The sequence below is a fragment of the Vombatus ursinus genome, unplaced genomic scaffold (assembly GCF_900497805.2).
Source record: "Vombatus ursinus unplaced genomic scaffold, bare-nosed wombat genome assembly UNPS02014832.1, whole genome shotgun sequence".
Classification (NCBI taxonomy): Eukaryota; Metazoa; Chordata; class Mammalia; order Diprotodontia; family Vombatidae; genus Vombatus; species Vombatus ursinus.
Window position 1 is genome coordinate 67,446,097 of NW_020954610.1, and position 20,422 is coordinate 67,466,518.

At 36.0% G+C, this 20,422-nt stretch overlaps 1 protein-coding gene across 1 annotated transcript in view; it reads left to right on the top strand.

Moving 5' to 3' along the window:
* The window catches only part of LOC114025601 (ras and EF-hand domain-containing protein-like), a 107,309-nt gene extending 87,259 nt beyond the window's left edge, over positions 1–20,050 (top strand). Inside the window, exons 16-17 of the mRNA XM_027839079.1 lie at positions 3,811–3,887; positions 16,806–20,050. Coding sequence (XP_027694880.1) covers positions 3,811–3,887; positions 16,806–16,911 — 183 coding nt within the window. The 3' untranslated portion in view covers positions 16,912–20,050. The remainder of the gene's footprint in view (positions 1–3,810; positions 3,888–16,805) is intronic.
* Positions 20,051–20,422: the final 372 nt, after the last annotated feature.

A 20,422-nucleotide genomic window follows, 5' to 3' on the forward strand; every position in this document is an offset into this window, starting at 1 on the left:
GTGGATGTCATTTCAAGCTGTTATGGATCCACACTGCTGTGCTCTGAGTCAGATTTCCAATCTTTCTTGATAATCTTCTTTCTGTTTTGCTCACTCAGGGCAGAACTCTGGTGTCTTGTACATAAAACAGTTTTCAATCAGTTCTCTAGACTGACTCATTAGAATGTAAACTCATTGTGAGTAGGGATTGTTTCATTTTTTTTTTTTTTTTGCACACAGTACTTGGCACATGGTACTTGCTTAGTAAATGCTTGTTTATTGACTTTGATATCCTCTAGGCTACTAAATCATAGGGCCATAAGCAGGAAGTAACCTTAGGACATCACTTAATTCATTTTTACAAATGAGGAGATGGAGAACCCTGAGTTAACTCCTGACCAATAAGCATAGTAGACACACAGCACCCTAGATGTTCAGTGTGGGAGGAAGAATTTTAGTAATTCAGATTGCATGATAAAGGAAACAAACAGTAGTTCAGCAACATTTGTTGTTGTTGTCTTGTCAGTTAGTTGTATCTGACTCTTTGTGATCCCACTTGGCATTTTATTAGCAAAGATACTAGAGTGATTTGCCATTTCCTTCTCCAGCTCATTTTACAGATGAGGAAACTGAGGCAAACAGAGTTAAGTGACTTGCCCAGGGTCACACAGCTAATAAGTATCTGAGGGTAGGTTTGAACTCTGGAAGATAAATCTTTGGGACTAGCACTGTACCTCCTAACTGCCCTTGAAGAACGTAAACAGAAGGTAAAGAAGACTGATTGCATAGGGGGAGAGAGTGTAGCGTTTTGACTGAAGCCTATCAAAGAAAATAATTTGAGAGAGCAAAGATGTGGATTCCTAGCCCTTCCTTTAACTCTCCCGAGTATCCCTGAATAGTAATTTGCAAGCATTTATTAAGAATCTACTGTGTGCCATGCATTGGGGATGCAAATACGAAGAAGGAAGCAATCCTATGACAGTTGCCAGTAGCAATTTCCCACTGGTTACTTACCTACGCACTATGAGGCTTTGTTGCTGGGGCAGAGCACCACAGCAGAAAAGTCCAACATGGAGTCCTTTGTTGGAGTTGTGACTCTGCTACTTACTAGTCATGTGACCTTGGGCAAGACAACTCACTTTTTATGAGCTTCATTCAGCTGCCTCACCTATAAAATGATCCTTCTGATAACTATCTCAGAGGGGTTGTGGTGAGAAAAGTACTTTATAAACTGTGAGGTTTAGAGAAATATCAGCATTTGGGGGAAAAGAGAAGCAAAAAAAAAAAAGAGAGAGAGAAACACAAAAGAGAACAAAAAAAAGAACACAAACACAGGTCATTGTCTTCTGTCCAAATTTACATGATAAGTATGTGGTTTGCCAGTGAATTAGTAATATTGAGTGTGTCCCAAAAGTCTTAGTGCAGTTTTAATTTTTTTTTAAAATTTTTAGGCAATTGGGGTTAAGTGACTTGCCCAGGGTCACACAGTTAGTAAGTGTCAAGTGTTTGGTCTGCGGCCGGATTTGAACTCAGGTCCTCCTGACTTCAGGGCCAGTGCTCTATCCACTGTGCCACCTAGCTGCCCCACAGTTTTAATTGTTAATAGCTTAAAATGGCACCAAACTTTGGGATACCCTGTTTTAAGCACCAGCTATGTTCAAGACCCTTTGCTAGGTGCTGGAGATACAAAATCAGAACAACAACAACAAAAAAAGTCTCTGCATTTAAGAAGCTTGCAATCTGCTAAAAAGTAACCAAATGCTGTATATGAGAAGTCTAATTGGGATAAGGGTATTGCCAAATGGGAAGCAGAAATAAGAGGTTTCATGCAAGGAGAAAACATCTGACTTGGGCTTTAAAGAATGCCTAGGAATTCAACAACAATATATCAATAATATCAACCACAACATCAATATTTTCAGCCAGCACTCTGTAAAGCACTTTCATGCATGTTATCTCATTTGATTTGATCCTCCTAGCAATCCCATGAACCAGCTATTCTTATCCCCATTTTACAGATGATAAGATGGAGACTGAGAAAAATTAAATGACTTACCCAAGGTCACACAGTAATTATTTGAGTAAGAAGTTGAATGTGGATCTTCATGATTCTGAGTCTCGTATTCTATCCACTACTCAAGTTGAGAATGAACTTTTCAGGAAGAAGGAACATCGTGAGCCAAAACAAGATGTTTGCTCAGCAGATAGAAATAGTCCAAAGCAAAGAGGGCCTGAAGGACAGGTTATATGAGATAAGGCTGGAAAGATAAAGTGATATAGGTTTGTGAAAGACCCTGAATACTAAGAAAAGAAAGTTAAGCTTTATTTGATAGGCAGAAGGCAATCAGTGAACATATGCAGTGGCGATGCCATGACCTGTGCTTAAGAAAGCATAATGTCATCTTGAGCTTCCAGGAATTAAGAGGTGAGAACTCGACTCTGTCCCAGTCAGACCTCATCCAGAGTACTACATTCAGTGCTGGGCATCACAGCTTAAGGACATTGGTAAGCTAGAGAGAGAGTGTTCAGAGAAAGGTTAACAGAATGGTGAAGGACTTGGAGTTCATGAGACCTAGCTGAAGGATCTCATAGTATTTAACCAAAAAACAAGACTCAGGTATTTGACCTGCTGTATTATAGAGAGGCACTGGGAAAGATACATTGAGAGGCGTTATGCCTTGGCCTTAGGGAGCAAAGAACACAAACACGGATCACTGTTGTACAGTTTATAATGTTCTCTTTGGCTCCAAACCAACTACCGAAACTTCTTAACAATTAAAGCTATTCTGATCAATCAGCAAGGACTTATTAAGAGCCTACTATGTGCTTGGTACCATGCTAGACCATGGGATATAAAAGTGCAATGAGTTGCTTTCAGAAGTGCTGGGTTCTCCCTCCTTGGACGTCTGCATACAGAGGTTCGATGGTCAGTGTCACCTCTGTTATTTATTGTGGGCTTTCCTTCTATGCTTAGATCAATCTCTTCAAACTCCCAGACTCTGTGAAAGAGCACTTAACACAGTGTCTGGCACATAGTAGGTGCTTATAAATATTTATTTATTGAAAGGTTCTGCCACTGGTTTTAAGGATGGATTGCTGGGGAGAGAGGATGGGGAGGCGAGCAAGTGTGTTGAGGCTGCTTCAGTCATGGACCATAATAGGGTGCTGGCAGTGGGAGTTAGGAAGAGGAGATGGATGCAGGAGATGCGAAAGTAAATTGAGAGAACTTACTAGCTGATGGGGGTATATGACATGACAGTGAGGAAAAGAGTCTGAGGTACCCCTGAGGTTTCAAATATGAGAATCCTGGGAATGGAAATTTTAAAGCCCAAGAAAAGATCACCAAATTTTTTCTTCTTATAGAATATCCTCTTCCTCCTCCTCAATAATAATAATAATAATGATAATGATAATAATTACATAACTTTGATGTTTGCAAAACACTTTTGATCCCTAACACTAACCCTTTGAGACAGGTGCAATTATCTTCATTTTACAGATGAAGAAAACTGAGGCCAAGAAAAATTAAATAACTTTCCTAGGGTCACATAGCTAATAAGTTTATAAGTTTGGATTTGAGCTCAGGTCTTTTCCTTCTGGCACTTAATTCCAGCACTCAGACCATATAACTGTGTCTGTAATCCATATAACCCTGATATTCCTCAAAATCTTTAGCAAATTATAGTCATCCCTTAAAAACTGAAACAAGAAATTTATGGGCAGGTATTCAGATAAAGTTAGTTTCTCTAAGGATTTATTTGATTAAAGTGCTAAAATTCCTAGAAAGGCCTGACCTTCCGTGTAACTGTTGAATGTGTTTCTTCTCCCCAGACCTATGGCGCCTTGTTCTGTGAAACAAGCGCGAAGGAAGGCTCCAATGTTGTGGAAGCTGTTCTTCATCTGGCTCGGTAAAACCCGTCTCCCTGGCTTTTGAAAAACAAGCGTTCCGTTGACTTTGTTTTTAGGTGTTTTTAGGTCATACTTCCTGACCTAAATCATCCATTATAGCATCAGTTAGAAAACATTCTTTTCTACTGATTGCAGGAAGGGAGTAAATAAACATGTTCTTCATGAGAATAGGTTGCATTAGAAAATACCTTCAGTGCCAAACAAAACAGGTGCATCAGAGGTGCAGTTGACATTTCTTTAAAATGTCACTGTAAAGCTAATTGTTGACTTCTGTGACTCATTTCCAGGAACTTGATTTTGAATACAGCCGTCCATTGTGAGTTACAGCCACCCATTATGACATTTTCCAGTGTTCAAAAAAAAATAATTTAGAGCAATTTTCAGAGAACATTCTAGCTAGGGGGAAGGAGAGAAGCCCTTAGAAGTTGTTTCTTCCGACTTTCTCATTCCTCATTTTACCAACGAGGAAACTAAAACCCAGACAAGTGGTTTGCCCAAGGTCACACAGATCATTATTTGGCCAGTTGCGACTAGAATGTATGTCTCCTAGATCCTAGCCTAGTGCTTCTTTTGTTACCCCACATGTTGTCCTACTGATATGGCAACTTTGTCAAAGCTATTTCTGAGTAATTATTAATCTGTGGAAATGATATTAATTTTGATCTTTGTTGTGATAAGTATCAGTGCTAAATTTAATAGATTTGAGTGTAAGCATTTTAATTCTGAAAAATCTGAGGAGATAAGATTATCTGTTAGTCTTAATACTTTTACCCATATCAGATTTCTTCATTTGGGGGAGGTGTCACTTAATGGAGAGAACCCTTATGGAATAGAAATCTGATCTATGAGCAACTCTCAAGAATTTAAATATTTGAAAATTAAAATGTAGATGACAAAAAGGAAATCAAGCCTATTGTTTTCAAATGGTAGACTTACCAAGACATAATTTCAGTAGTGAAGATGCTTTGTAGGTTTTCAGAGACATTATCTTTTCTTTGATGAAAAACCTCTTCTGCTGGTAATATATTCACAATTTGAACAAGTTAACGTATTTTAAACTGGTACTTTACTGTAAGTAGCCACTTAATCCTAGCTATTTACTATTTAAAATGCTGGTCACAGACCTCTAAAGATACATGGAAGGGACCTTTTATATCACTCAGTTCAATCCCTGTATTTTAGAAATAAGAAAACTGAGGCCTAGAGGGATTAGTAACTTCTATTTGTTAGTGAGAGAATTGGTGTTAGAAATCAGGTCTCTTCAATCCTAATAATAAATGTTCTTTCCACTACATCACATGGTTCTCTTTGATATTGTTGACTTTTAAAGGATCTTATAAATAGAAAAATTCATCTTCTTATGGCATCTTTTTTAAATAAAATCTCTTTTTTAAAAGAATGGCAGGGCAAGATATCCAGGTAGAAGGAATCAATCAATAAATCCTTACTTTATTAAGTTCCTACTAGATGTCTTGGTATAGAAAGGCAAAGAAAAGTATTTTTGCTAGCATATATTCTATTGTTGTTTAGTTGTTTCAGTTATGTCCGACTCTTTATGACCCCGTTTGGGGTTTTTTTTTTTTTTGGCAAAGATACTGGAGTGTTTTGCCATTTCCTTCTCCAGTTTATTTTACAGATGAAGAAACTGGCAAATGGGGCTCAGTGACTTGCCCAGGGTCACACAGCTAGTAAATGTCTGAGGCCAAATTTGAATTCAGGTCTTTCTGATTCCATGTCTTTCACTCTATCCACTGTGCCAGGGGTAGACAACAATGTAGATAGAAAAATCAGTATATGGAATACAAGATAATTTTTTGGGGAAACACTAGTAGCTGGGAGGGGCTCAGGGACATCCCAATGGAAGGTGTTGTCTGGGCTGAGCTTTGAAGATTAGAGCTTCTGGATTAATTCGAAGGGGACTAATGCTTAACAAGGCTCTAAGGTAGGATGGAGAACTAGGTTGGGAACGGTACTCAATACCAAACAGAGGCATTTATTTGTGAGCACCAGCTTAAGCAACTTGAGGAGCAATGCAAAGTGGTTAAATCTGTGTCTTGGGAAAATTACATTAGCATCTGTACAGGGGAGTAGATTGGAGAAAGGGGAGTCTTGAAGCAGAGAGATAAATTATTAGTCTACTGCAGTAGTGTGGGTAGGTGGTGATGAGAGCCTTCACTATATATAAGATGGGGATGGGATTTGGATCTGTTCTGTACATAGAAATGATGAGTCTTGAGATTAGGTCTAAGGGCCAAGTGTGAAGAGTCAAGGATGAATTCCAGGTTGTGAACCCTGGAAGGATGGGAGTGGCCTACCAGAAATGGAGATATTTGAGATTAGTCAATCAACAAACATCTGTTAAGTGTCCACTATGTGCCATATCTAGGGCAGCTAGGTGGCACAGTGGATAGAGGTGCTAGGCTTGGAGTCAGGAAGATCTGAGTTCAAATCCAGCCTCAGACACTTAGTAGCTGTATAACCCTAAGTAAGTCATTTAACCCTGTTTACCTCAATTTCCCCATCTCTAAAATGGGCTGTAGAAGGAAATGGCAAACCAGTCCAGCATCCTTGCCAAGAAAATCCCAAATAGGGTCATGAAGAGTTGAATATGATTGATCTGAACAGTAATTACAAAAAACATGTGCCAGGTCTATATATGTATGGAAAATTGTATATTATGTACTTACTATGTGCCAGACACTGGACTAAGCACTTGGGATACACACCTAGGGAAGTAAGCCAGCTGTTCTGTGCCCTCAAGGAACTGCCTCCTTTAGAATGGAGTATGTGTGAATTGGCAAGGTTTGGAAAAGTGAAATGGAGGCTTGTTTCCAGTCCAGCTATGACGAAAAGCTCACCTATCAGAGACCAGGGTACCAGGGACAGAGTCTAGGTTTCCTTGGGAGAGGGCATATTAAGTGCTGGAAATACAAAGACAATGCAAAACAGTTCTTGCCCTGTAGGAGTTTGCATTCTAATGGGAGAGACAACATATAGATGTGTAAGTAGAATATGTGCAAAATAAATACAGAGTGATTTGGGAAAGATGGATGCTGTAGTGAGTTTTAGGGAAAAGTTGATTTCTATTATCTATATCTTTAATTTGAAGTATTGATGCGACAGCCTACTGGAGGTGTCTAGCTGACAATTTTTTGATGCAGAATTAAGATTCAGGAGAAACATTAGGGCCTATTAGGTAAATGTAGAATCCCTGCTTGGAGATAATTGAATCCATGTTGGTAGAATGAGATAACCAAGGGAAACATAGAGAGAAAAGCAAAAACCTTTGGAAAATATGGTTATCAAACGGGGTGGATAATGAACCAATAAGACTGAAAAAACGAACGTTTGACAGGTAGGAGAGCTGGAAGGGAGGAGTGTCACAGAAGGCAAAGGTAGAGAAGAGTTTATAAACAGAAGGGGCTTGTCAACAACATAAAAAATTTGGAAAAGTCAAAGAATATGGAGAGTAAAGAAAAAAAGCCATTGGTTTTTAGCAGTGGAGACTGTTGGTCACGTTCGAGAAAATAGTCTTGGGCAAGGGGTGGTGTCAGAAGCCTGTTTGCAAGGGCTTGAGAAGTATATGCGGAAGCAGAATGCATGATGATTATTTCTAGGAATTTAAAAATGAAAGGGAAATGTTGCTGGAATTTTCAGTGTTCTTACTTGCTACTGCTCAAATAAGCCTAGGATAATGAATATAGACAGGTAAACTGCAGTTTGTTTATTCACTCAAAAGCATGTCGCACACCATCAATAGGTGATGGATATGTGTGTGTGTCATCAGCAGATGAATTCCACACATAATATAATGTATACATATATATGCATATATGTGTATATGTGTACATATACATAGGTGTATAGATTATAAATGTGTAGACATACACATATGTTCTCTCCAGAGATTAAAAATGAGAAGATAGAGACAGTGTGTTTCTTACAAGGCAGTTTTGCTATGAGCAAGTATAGCACATAGAGGGGAAAAAGGCATGCATTATAACAAAGGAGGATGCTTAAATTGTTACAAAGGAAAATATTTGTCCTTGTTAGCACAGGCATTTACACCAGATTAAAGAAAACAGTATCTTCTTTATTAGTCAATAAGCATTTGTTGTTTAGGGGTGTATGGAGTGTTTAGGGTGGACCAGTACCTCTGGTGAGATGACAGTATATGGTTGAATTGGTTAACCACAGGATTAAGGTTACAGGGAGGAAGATGAAGAACAGGAATGATTATCTGAGAGGGGAATTGGACTAGAGATTGTGATGAAGATAATAAGTTTAGGAAAACTGAGAAAAAGGGAAAGATGAAAGAATAAGAGATGATTATCAAAGTGGGGAATTTTAAAGTTCAAGCACATGTTAGTAGAAAATTATGGGTGATGAGTAGGATTAAGGTATGATTGCCCTGTCGATGGCTGAGATGGAGTGTAGAGAACAGATAGAGGTTAAAGGTGATGAACCTTGAGACTGAGGTGTTCAAGGGAGGACCCACATGTCTATCCAAACTTCCAAATTAGAGAACAGGGGTTGGGGAAAAAAAGAAAACTGTGAGCCAGGTACTGAATGATGCACTGATCATCCATGATTCCAGAGGATGTATGATAAAACATCCTATTTACCTTCTGATAGAAAGGTGATGGATTCAGGGTGTAGAATGAGACGTATGCATTTTGAACTCAACCAATAAGGGAATTCATTTTGTTTGCCTATGTATTTTTATTACAAAGAATTCATTTTTCCTTTTTTCCCAATGGGGTGAGAGTTTAGAGGGAGAGAAAATAAATTTTCTTAATTAGAAATCAATATAAAAAATAAACTCCCTGAGAAAGGAAGAGGGAATGACCTGAAGGCTAATCGCTTATATCAACAATGATCTGTACAAGGTGATAGAGATGTATGGAATGAACCTTTGAAAGAAAAGGGAACCGTCAGTAGTCAGTCAATAAATATTTGCTAAGGGCCTGTTATGTGTCAGATACTGTTCTAAGTACTGGGGATGCAAAGAAATTCAAAAGGCAGTACCCTTTTGAGGAATTCACAATATTTTGGGGGAGGCAGCATGAAAACAACTATGTAATAAGCTATATGCAGAATAAATAAGAAATTATCCATAGAAGGATGAAACTAAAATTAAAGAGCTCTTAAACTAAAATTAAAGTTTCCTGTAAAAGGTGAGATTTTAGCTTGAATTGAAGGAACCAGGAGGTAGAGATGAGGAGGGAGAGCATTCCAGGTGTGGGGGAGAGCCAGTGAAAATGCTTGGAGTTGAAGACAGAGGGTCTTTTTTGAGGAACAACAGCAAGGAGACCAGGATAGAAGCAAAGGGAGAGAGTGTGAAAGTGACAATGGGGAATAGAGATAATGTAGGTTCTTCCTTCTACGTCACTGGAGGATGAAGGAAGAGCTGAAAAAGAAAGGAGGACTTGAAAGAAGTCACAGCCAGCACTGACTGGAGAGGGTGTCCTAGCCATTTGATGTTTCCCTGAGAGTTTCCATTAATGTAAAGAGAGTGAAAGAGTGAGATGAAGTAAGAAGCCTGGAAAAGTAGAAGGGGGCTAGGTTATGAAGGACTTCAAATGCCAGAGCATTCATATATGCTGCTGGAGGCAACAGGAAGTCACTTGAGTTCGTTGAGTGGGGGAGTGACATGATGAGACCTGCAAAATCACTTCAGATACTGAATGGAGAATGGATTGCTCATCTGTGATGTGTTATGCACATTGAGGCACAAGTGTGTGAGGTAATGAAAGGAGTATTAGAATACAAGAGTCTGTAGAGATCCCAGTTTCAGTTCCATCATGTCACTGAGTGACCTTGGGCACTTAATCTTTGAGGAACTTTGTTTCCTCAACTGTAACATGAATGGATTGGACTGAATGACCTCTAAGGTCATGTCAGTTATTAGCAATTAAATACTTACCATATACCACCAAAAAAAAATCTGTGATTCTAGTTTATCCTGGAGCTACTCTTTAGAGAAATGACATACTATTTCTAGTCATCTTGATACCATTGTGCTCTGAGGGTCTGAAAGAAAGTAAGTTTACCTTAGGGCTATGCTTAATTAATAGATTACTGTTCCCAGAGTGCTTTATTGTGTGACAGAATTAAAGAGGAGATAAGGACTGGACTTATGAACTCTCAGGTGAGGAAACTGTCTTAGAGAATTGCCCAGAATACTGAGAGATTAAGTAACTTTCACAGGACCACACAGCTAATATCTGTCAGAGGCAATATGTAAATGCTTTAGATGTCTACTTTTGTTGATGTCTTTATATAATATTTCAGATGCTCAGTAGTTAAGAATATCAGTGATTTTGTTGGTTCTGTTAAAGTAGATTGCAGTCTTTCTGTGCGTTAGTAGATAATTCCATGAGTTAGTTGCCTTGGACAAAAACCAATAGTAAGAAAAAAAATACCCAAGTTATTGGATTAATTTTTTTTATTATTTTATTGGAGTTGTGACCAGCTCTCTGCCAATCATATTATTTGAACTTAGACTATATCTTGGGGGCCAGTCTTTCACAAGTTTGATGGAAGATCCGCCAGAGTTTCTAATTCCTTGGCATAGTCTTTGGGAACAAAGTGTCATTTCCAAGCCAAAATGATATATCAGAATAGGACTTTAATGGAGGAATGCAGTAGAGATCATTGAATAAGTCAGTACAGTAATATGCAAAATTTTACTCTGGGATCCTGCTAAAGGTAAGTGCCTTCCAACGTGCCCTAGTCACACCCAGAGAGCAGAGTTTATTTCTTTTATTATACCATAAAGATAGAAGAAGTTGATTCCTTCTAGGCTATCTACTAATAGATATAGCATGTTTGATCAGTTCTAGCAATGACTGTTTTTACCTCTTGGAAACTAGCTTATGTTTATTTGCTTTAAAACACCTGGTGTGCAAAGATATTTTGATAACTAGCATATCACAAGGCATATTTCATTTCCACCATTTTATGACCAGATGACATCAACAACTAAAATTCTTAGGCAACTCAAGGAGTCAGAAAACTTACTTGTGATTCATATATTAGTGATTTTTTTTTTGCCTCCTTCATCTTCTGTTGATTTAAGGTCCCTAGGTCTGAGATGTTCTGGTTGTATGATAAAACATATTTATGTGGACTCTTTTGTTGGCATGAGGTGGAAGAGCAAAAGGACGTTCTGCAAGAGTAGTAACCATTGATATTGGGCATGATTCCACTAGAGAACCTGTGCCCAAAATATGTGTTTGTCAAAATAACTAGACCTAAAGAGTCAGGTGCTATAAAGTAGAGATAAAATGTGAGTTTTAAGATGACTTACAGTTTTTCAGATGGTTACTATTCATAATTTATGTCAAATAAACTCTATTTTATAGACCACCAAGTGAATCATCCAGATAGCTTTCAACTCCACAGCCATGGAATGTACAAGTCTAGTTCTCACAAGATGTTTCATGAAATTTACTCTAGAATCTCTTTGATATTAAGGGCTTGGAGCATTTGAGATTTTGAATTTGTTTTGCAAGAACTCCAGGAATGACTCGTTAAAGCTATAATTTATTCTACTATATTTGTTCTTGGAAACATCATATTCTAAGAATTAGAATCTCCAAGAAATGGTATTTCCTTAGTTGGCTGGTAGGACATTTTCCTTAATCATTAACCCATTTACAGGCAAATTTGTTATTACCAGAATACTATTGAAATTTGAATGTGGAGAATTCTAGGGCATTCTAGGACAATTCTAGTGTTCAAATCCTACATATTTACATATTTGTGTAGGCAAAATTTCCAAAATATGGGACTTGCTTTTTAAATAGATTTGTTCTTTTAAGGCTTCTGTGCAAATAAAAATTTTAAAGATTGAATCATTTAAAATATAGTAACAGAGTTTATAAAGAATTATTTTATAAAGTATATTCTTATCATCTAATTAAGCTATTTTTGTAAGTTTGAATTTTTAAAATATCAATCATCTTTAAAATGAAGCATGTCTTTATTTAATTGGATTGAGGAAAATAAAGCCAAGATCACATATGTGTATATGGTTTTTTTTTTAGAATAAATTTGAACCAGTGACATTCAATTTTTATAGTATTTATTACATGCTGAGTTCTGTGTTGGATGCTAAAGAGAAGTAAATGATCTCTGACATTCTCAGATCTCTGTCTTCAAGAAACATTCACTGGATTGTGCACTCCTAAAGTTGTTGTCCCATAGTTCTCCTTTTTTTTTCTTCAGCTAGATTCCAAGAAAAAGTATGTATTTGTTGCTTCCACTTTCTCACCTCACTTTGTAAAATCTTGAAGTCTGGTATCTGTTCCTGTGCTGGACTGAATTTGCTCTCTCTAAGGTCATTAATGATCTCTTTACTACTAAATCCAGTGGCCTTTTCTCAGTCTTAACCTTTCGTGATGACTCTGAAGTATTTGACATTGTTAACCATGTCCTTTTGTGGATACTATCTTTTGTTGTTGAGTCGTTTTTCCATCGTGTCTGACTCTGTGACTTCATTTGGGGTTTTCTTGGCAAAGATATGGAGTGATTTGCCATTTCCTTCTCCAGCCTGTTCCTAAATGGTTTTACTTTTTAAAAATCATATCATTCTCAAGTCTATCCCCAATTTTTTTTTTTATGAACTACCCAAATACTAGTGACAGTGTTAGATATACGTTATACATGTCCTCCTACAAAAGGTAAACATTCTGTCCTTATTAAGTCCCTTGCAATTAGTCTTTGATATGTAGCTTATGTTTCTTTTGATTCTTTTATTTCAAATCTTCTATTAAGTCCAGTTTTTTTTAACAAAATCCTGAAAGTCTGACAATTCATTAAATGTCCATTTTTTTTCTTATTCAGGATTATGCTTAACTTTGTGGGGTATAATATTTTTGGCCACAACTCCTGTTCTTTTGCTTTTCAATATATAGTGCTCCAAGACCTGCAGTCTTTTAGTGTCACTGCTGCTAAATCTTGTGTAATTCTAATGGTTATACCACCATATTTAAATTATTTTTTCTTGTTGCTCATAATACTTTATCCTGGAGCTGGGGGTTTCAGAATTTGGGTAAGATATTCCTATAGGTTTTCCTCATAGAATCTTTTTCAGGTAGTGATTGGTGAATTTTCTTTGCTTCTACTTTTCCCCTCTTGTTCTAATGCTTCAGGACAATTTTCTTTGATTATTTGTATCAAGATTCTTTTTTTGATCATAGCTTTCAGGTAGTCCAATTGTTCTTATGTTTTCTCTTCTTAATCTGCTCTCCAGATCAGTTGTTTTTCTTATGTTTCACATCCTCTTCTATTTTTTTTTTCATTCTTTATATTTTGTTTTATTATTTCTTGGTCTTTTATAACTTTGCTGGCTTCCTCGTACCTAATTCTAATTTTCAAGGAGTCATTATCTTCCTTAAGATTCTGGATTTCCTTTTCTAATTGGTTGACTTTGTTTTTATAATGTTCTTTCTTGGATTGTTATTATTTAAAATTGTTTCCCCCAATTTCTCTCACTTGATTTTAAAGTCTTTTTTAAAATTCTTCTATGAAATTCTTTTTGGGCAGGTGACCATTTGATGTTACTCTTTGGGGTAGGAGAGGCTTTTTTGGCTTCAATATCCTCCTCTGAAGACAAACCCCAGTCTTTTCTATTCCCATAGTAACTTTCTGTGGTTGGATTCTTTCTCCTTTGCCTGCTCATTTGTTGTTGTTGTGTTTTTTTTTTTTTTAACTTGGAGCAGCTTATTTTTTGTAATCACCTCTAGTCCTGGGATATGGGGGGTGGTGCCTCTAGTCTCAGATCCTCCTTCAATTCTTCACTATGGCCTGGAACCAAAACTGCCATCCTGTAAGTCCCCAAAGTCAATGGTGTCCCTGCCCCATTGCTTTTGCACTCACTGGGTATGTGCTGGTTCCTTCTTGCCCAGGGCTGTGTCTGGGTAACCAAGCTGAGCTTGGTGTCCCTTATCAGCAGAGGCTCCCTTAATCTTCCCTGGCTCAGATACCGGACTCCAGATACTGTCCTGGAAGTGAAAGTTCCTGTGGCTGAGGCCAAGGTTACCTCCCAGCCCAGCTAGCCCCAAGGCTTGCCACTTGCTATTTCAAAGGAGACAGCCTGGATGTCTTTACTCTTTACTGGGACCAAACCTGGGTCCTGGGATTTTTCTTCTGATCTTCTGTGATTGCCCAAGAAGACCACTGTTCTGCCCCAACTCTTGTTTATCTTTAGCACTCCATGTTTGCCCTGAGGCATTATTTTATATTTGTGGGGAAAATCTGGAGGGCTTGGAATTTTCTGATCTACTCCACCATCTTCACAGAATCTTCCCTCTATAAACTCTAAGTATACTAGTGGAATGTGAACTGTTATTTTTAGATAGAGGGGACACTTAGGGCAAATTTAAGAAATTTGAGTAATATTGAAAGGAGTAAGTGAAATGAATGGCAAAGGGGGTTAGGAATACCAGAAAGCAACAGTATTTTTTTTTCAGATATCACCGTCATTATCTACATGACCTATGAGATGTCATTTCCTTTCTTTGTACTTTATTTTTCTCATCTCTAAAATAAAGGCATCTAATAAAAGGAACATACTGAAGCCAGTAGCTAAAGAGAGCTTTGTGGATTATCCATTAATTTAACTTAGCTATAGTTTTCCAACTTCCTTTACTGTCACTAATCAGGACATCTGTGGTTAGGGCTAATACTCTGTAACTATTAATTGAGGCTATGCCTAAACTTTTCATAACAATCTGGAATTGTAGAAAAATACATTTTATATAAACATAAAACACTAGTGCACAATGCATGCATGCATATATGTATATACACATATGTATATACTTATGGGTATAGACACAGTGTACATGTATATATACACATATACATGTATACACATATGTATATGCTTATGGGTATAGATACAATATGTATGTATATACTTGTGTGTATATGTATATGTCTGTATATGTACACACATGTTGTATATATGCTCTGACTTTTTTTCCTCAGAGGCAGGCAGGCTACATCTCTCCCTCAGCTTTCTAGGGCATGCTGAAGGATTGGGATGTCTCTTTTTTCTACCACCATCAGCTCAAGTCCTCACTGGCTAGCTGTCCTCTTTTCTCCTTCCCATTGTTGGACCTAGCTAATATCACCCTGGTTCAATTTCACATCTAACATGTGGTAGTTTTTACAAAGGGGTATTTACTTTAAATATATAGCGAGAACAAACTACAGACATTTCCCTCCCTGATACCTTGAGGGGCATGCTTTCCTTTGTACCATCTTGTTTTTTGGAGGAGGGAGTTGGCTCAAAGTTTAACTCAGTTTCTACATATCATTAGACCCACCAATTTCAAATCCCAGTGTAGCATGACTACAGGGTGATTCTTCCTCTCACCTTCCACTTGCCTGGGATCCCATTGATCACTCTTTGCTCCTTGGGGCATTAGTACTGCACAATACTGATATATGTTGTGAACCAATGTGAACCCTGGTATGCTGAGGGACCCTCTGGAACTTTTGAACTCACACAGTCTCAGAAACCACTCACTTAATCTAGAATGCAAAAGAAGAAAATCAAAGGTCAAGGTCTAAGGCCCTTTCACTGAGCCATCTGGCCTTGGGGGAAGAAGTCTCCAAGACCTTTTCCCTAACAATACCGTCTCTCACTGGACATAATGAGCAAAAGAATCAATGAGATTCCCCCAAGAGCAAATGAGTCAAGAAAGGAAGTGGCTGGTGCCAATAACCACTTTGAATGCCTCCCTCACCCAATCAAAGAACCACCTATATCAGCACAGGGTTAAAATGATCCAGAACTAGTTACAGAGTGTTTCCCATGCTTCACAGTCTCTCCAAGACACTTGCATTACACATCATCACATTCCTCCTGGAAGAAGTCTTCTTAGCCTCTCCATGTGGAGAGACACCACCCCAAGTGTTCTGTTATGGGCACCAGGTAGATATTGTACATATATGCAAATAGACACATATGTATAAGCACAACTTTCCATTTTTCTTTACATTGTACATACACAAACACATGTACACATAGATATCTTCCACAAAACAAATTTTATTATTTACATGTGTCTGTATATATCTCTATCCATATATCTATATAGATACACTATCACTGTCTATATAAATATGTATATATGAGCCATATGGACACATACCTTTATATTCTTTATGTGTGCATGCATATAAAGAAAAAATTCAAATCCATTTTGTAGTATGATAGTTCTCTTTATGTAAAACAATTTAAAGTATATGAAAGTATATATAAAGTATATTTGTCTTATACCACATTTGTGTGAGGTAAATCGTGCAAATATACACATATTTCACATATGTACACATAAGTATACATATACATACACATCTGTATATATATGATTGACATATAGGGACTATTTCTCTTATAGAGAGATTTTGGAAGGTGAAAGTTAGAATATGGTACCTAAAAGTTATGCAGTACTTATGAAAAAATGTAAAAGAAACATAAAATAACAGATAAATTTACCTTAGCTATGGATACTAGATTTTCATTGCTGTTATTTATTTATACTTCATACTTTATGTTATATTATATATATTTTTATTGTATTATCATAAATAATAATAAATATTAATTATTATTGAATATCGAATAAATAAATTACATCTATTTCAATAATTATAATTTTATAATTAATTCATAATAAATAATTGAATAATTTTAAAATTAAATTTATATTTATTAAATTTATAAAATATAAGATAAATTAAATAAATTAAATAAAAATTAAATAAATATTAAATAATATTGAAAATAAATAAATAATAAATGTTATTATGTATTTTATATTATATATATTATGTATTTATTTATAACAGTGAATTCTGTTAACCTAGGATTTCTGTGTGTGTATTTTTTTTTTAAGGGAAGTGAGAAAAAGAGCTGATGATGTCGACAGTAAATCAATTACCAACTTGACTGGGACAGGGTCAAAAAAGTCAGCACAGATGAAGAACTGCTGTAATGGTTAAATCAGAAACTTTTGGACCTAAGAAATCTTATTTTTCAACATCATTATTATCATGAGTAATGGCATGGCATATACCAGTGACTGCTAGAATGTGGACAGTTATATAACATGGGTCATCTATACCATGGTTTATTTCATCTTATTGTGGAGCCTCTATGCAATCTCCCCTTCTTTTCCATGTGATTATGGGAGTTCATAAATAGGGTTTGTTTTTTGTTTTTGTTTTGTTTTGTTTTTTGGCCATCAGAGACATTTTGTTCAAGTTCCAATAAAATTTTACTGATAAACTGATTTTCAAAAACTCTTAAGTAACCTTACTCTCATATCAGAACTAGCAAAGAAGCTCTGATTTAAAGATTTATGTGATAAATTACTTTCCCATTACCTCCAAAAATATTTATTTGACTTATGTAAATAGTTGGTGTAGTGGAAATAACCCTGGTCTGGGATCAGAGTTATGATCCCGCCAATACCCTTAAGCCACCTAGCTGTTACTTAATGTGTTGGTGCCTCAGTTTCCTCATGTATTTAAAAAAAATGAGAGTGTTGGCCTAAATAATCTTTGAAGTCCTAGCCAGCTCTACGTGCCTATGACTTCATGGTTTGAAGTACAGAATGATTTATCATGCCTATATCCTTTAGGAAGAATATAGCTTCTAGCCACGAAGGTTCCAGCAATTCATTATTTTGATACAGCAAGAGCATTATTTCTCTCACTGTTAAAAATAAAGAGAAATGTTTATTAAAAGTTAAAAGTGATTGATATATTATGTCTCAGGCTATGCTATTAATTGAAAAATCAATCTTTTAAAAAAAGTAATGGATTTTTAAAAAAGAAAACATTTTGATTCATGGGAACTATTTCTGTAGAGGAAGAAAAAATTATCTTGCTATACTAGAATATACTATGTGTAGTAAGTTAAAATCTTAGATTTTAATAGAAAATATTACAAACTACAAACTTCTAAACAAAAAAGGTATGATTTGCTGGACATATCACTCTGTACTTTTTTTTAAATTGAAAAAAGTTTTTTGGAAAAAAATTTTGTATTGGTAGATTGAACTTGTACTATGTTTATTAGAAACTTTCAATATTTTCATAAGAATCCCTCATGAAAACTTAAGTATTTCAATTTTAGTATTATTTGCATTAACCATATTAAATAGGACAGATATTTAAAACTACTATCTATATTTTTTCAGGGTTTTAAAATTGGTTCATAATGGCACATCTTATTTTAAAATACAGAGAGGAGGTTATAAAAAATCTTTCTGGAGTTATATATATGAATTATAAATAGTCATTCTCATTCCCACTCCAGAACACCATCAAGAGCACATGTCCTCTCTTTAGAAATGAGTATGGCCTTCTGGTTTCTTTGATGTCTATGAGATAAAATAGGACAACTCTCAATATGGTAGCCAAGGTGTTTGTGTCGTAGACAAAATGCATCCCATCTTATGGTAAATGAGGTTGAGTAAGATAATTTCAGCATTTTTTTTGCAATTTATTTGAAAAACCCTCACATGTATTAGACTTGGCTGTCTATAGGTTTCAGAGGGAAACTAGGAAAACTAGGAAACTAGGAAAAAAGGAAACTAACATTTCAGTTACTTGCTACATAGAGCTGAACCATCGATTCACCAGACGGAATCTTGCTCAACTTGACCTACGGTTCAAGTTCAAGGTTTGTTGATGAAATTAACAGAAAACTGTTATTAGTAACAAGAAATTTAGTATGCTAACTAAAAAAAAAGTTCATAATAAGCTCTGATTTAACTCTGAGGCAGCACAATATTGTGTTTATTTTTAATTTTAGTGTACTCTTAAAGATTTAGTTCTTTAAAGGTGAGTCTACTCTTGAAAATGGTGCACCAGCATAAAAACGAAGTTTTGGTCAAATAAAATGTCTTGTCTGTGCCATATTGTCTTTAATTTATGTATAAATGTCTTAGTTCTTTTTTATTTTAATTTTCAATGGCCTAGTGAAGCAAAGATGTTGCTGCTATCCTTTGGCCCCCTAATGATATGACTTACTTGTGTCTGACAATGTTAAACTACTGATGGAATGCAGCTGATGTAAATATCATGTGTTAGGACTTTTGTGTACCTATTGGGATGTTCATCATACCTGAAAGCTATGTAATGTAGTACACCTCATTTTATGGCACCTATTTATTTCCAAGGGAATGTGTCTTCATACTTGTCTGATAGTGTGTAAATAAGATTATGTATATTAGAAAGAAGTATTATTTTGCTCCATTGTTGTTTGTAAAGTCAGCTTACCCATTCATTATTAGCAAAAATAAAATATGGCTGCAGGGCTAAATGAACAACTTGATTAAATGTGGAGTTAGTGAAAATTTCTAATGATGTGATCAGAATGTGAAACTTAACATCTAGAGGTTAATTTTGTTGAAATAAGACAAACCTACCCCTATCTCCACTAAGATGGAAATCAGCATCAGGATGTAGACTTGACCAGAAGTAGATTAACTTAACAAAATTGTTTTTACATCTAAAGACATATTTGTTTACTGCTTTAAAATCAGGTAGAAGATTGCACTTAATCAATTCTTTCTTATTTCCTTAGTTCTCTTTGTAAGCACATACCTGGCCCTATTTATTTCACATAGATGTTATATCCTTTCTTAAAATCATGAACTCTGGCAATTTGAGTGGTATTTTAATTTCGTTCTGGAAAATGTCTTTAATAAGGAGACATTTTTCAGTCATAGCTTTTAGTGCCATTTTTCCCCAAAATGCATTTTTCTACTCTTTTGATAATTTAATACTTAATGTGATTTGTATAAACCCACGTTCCACAGCCTTAGTACTGAAAATAAAGTTTAAAATAAAAGATTTATTTTCATATTTGTATAGCATTCATATTTAGTAATGAGTCTATTTTATATGTGTGTACATATGTATATAATAAATTTCCTCTGTCTATATTAAGTAGGCCTTAGAGTATGGAATAATCATTTTATGCTTTTGATTTCTATGGTTCATATTTTCAAAACCTGGACTGAATTTCATTCATTTTTACTTTTCTTCAAACCGTTAATAATTATGCCATAAAATATACTTTTTATACCATTTCTTATCTCTGTGGAGCCACAAATATGCTGTATGTATTGCAAATTCAATAAAGCGTGCTTTAATTGGCCTTTCAAATGTTCCCTCCTGCTTGGCCCCCAGCTGTATAAATGCTCTTTTAATTCTAAGATGAGCCCTATATGAAAACATCTCCTAAGTGCACTTTGAAAGCAGTGTTCATTGCTTTTAGTCAAACTGTTGGAGGAGAGATCCCTTGGCAGTATTGATCTGGGTTCAAATAACCTGCTTGAACAGACTGTCGGTCAACAAGAACAACATGCGCATCAATTTGGTGGGTGATTACCACTCTGAAGACCTGGTTACTTTGATCTAGGCCCTTGTACCTCAACTTTTAGAAGTGATTTAATCCAACCATCCACTCTGTAGAGTCAATTCTCTCTGGAGGCAGGGT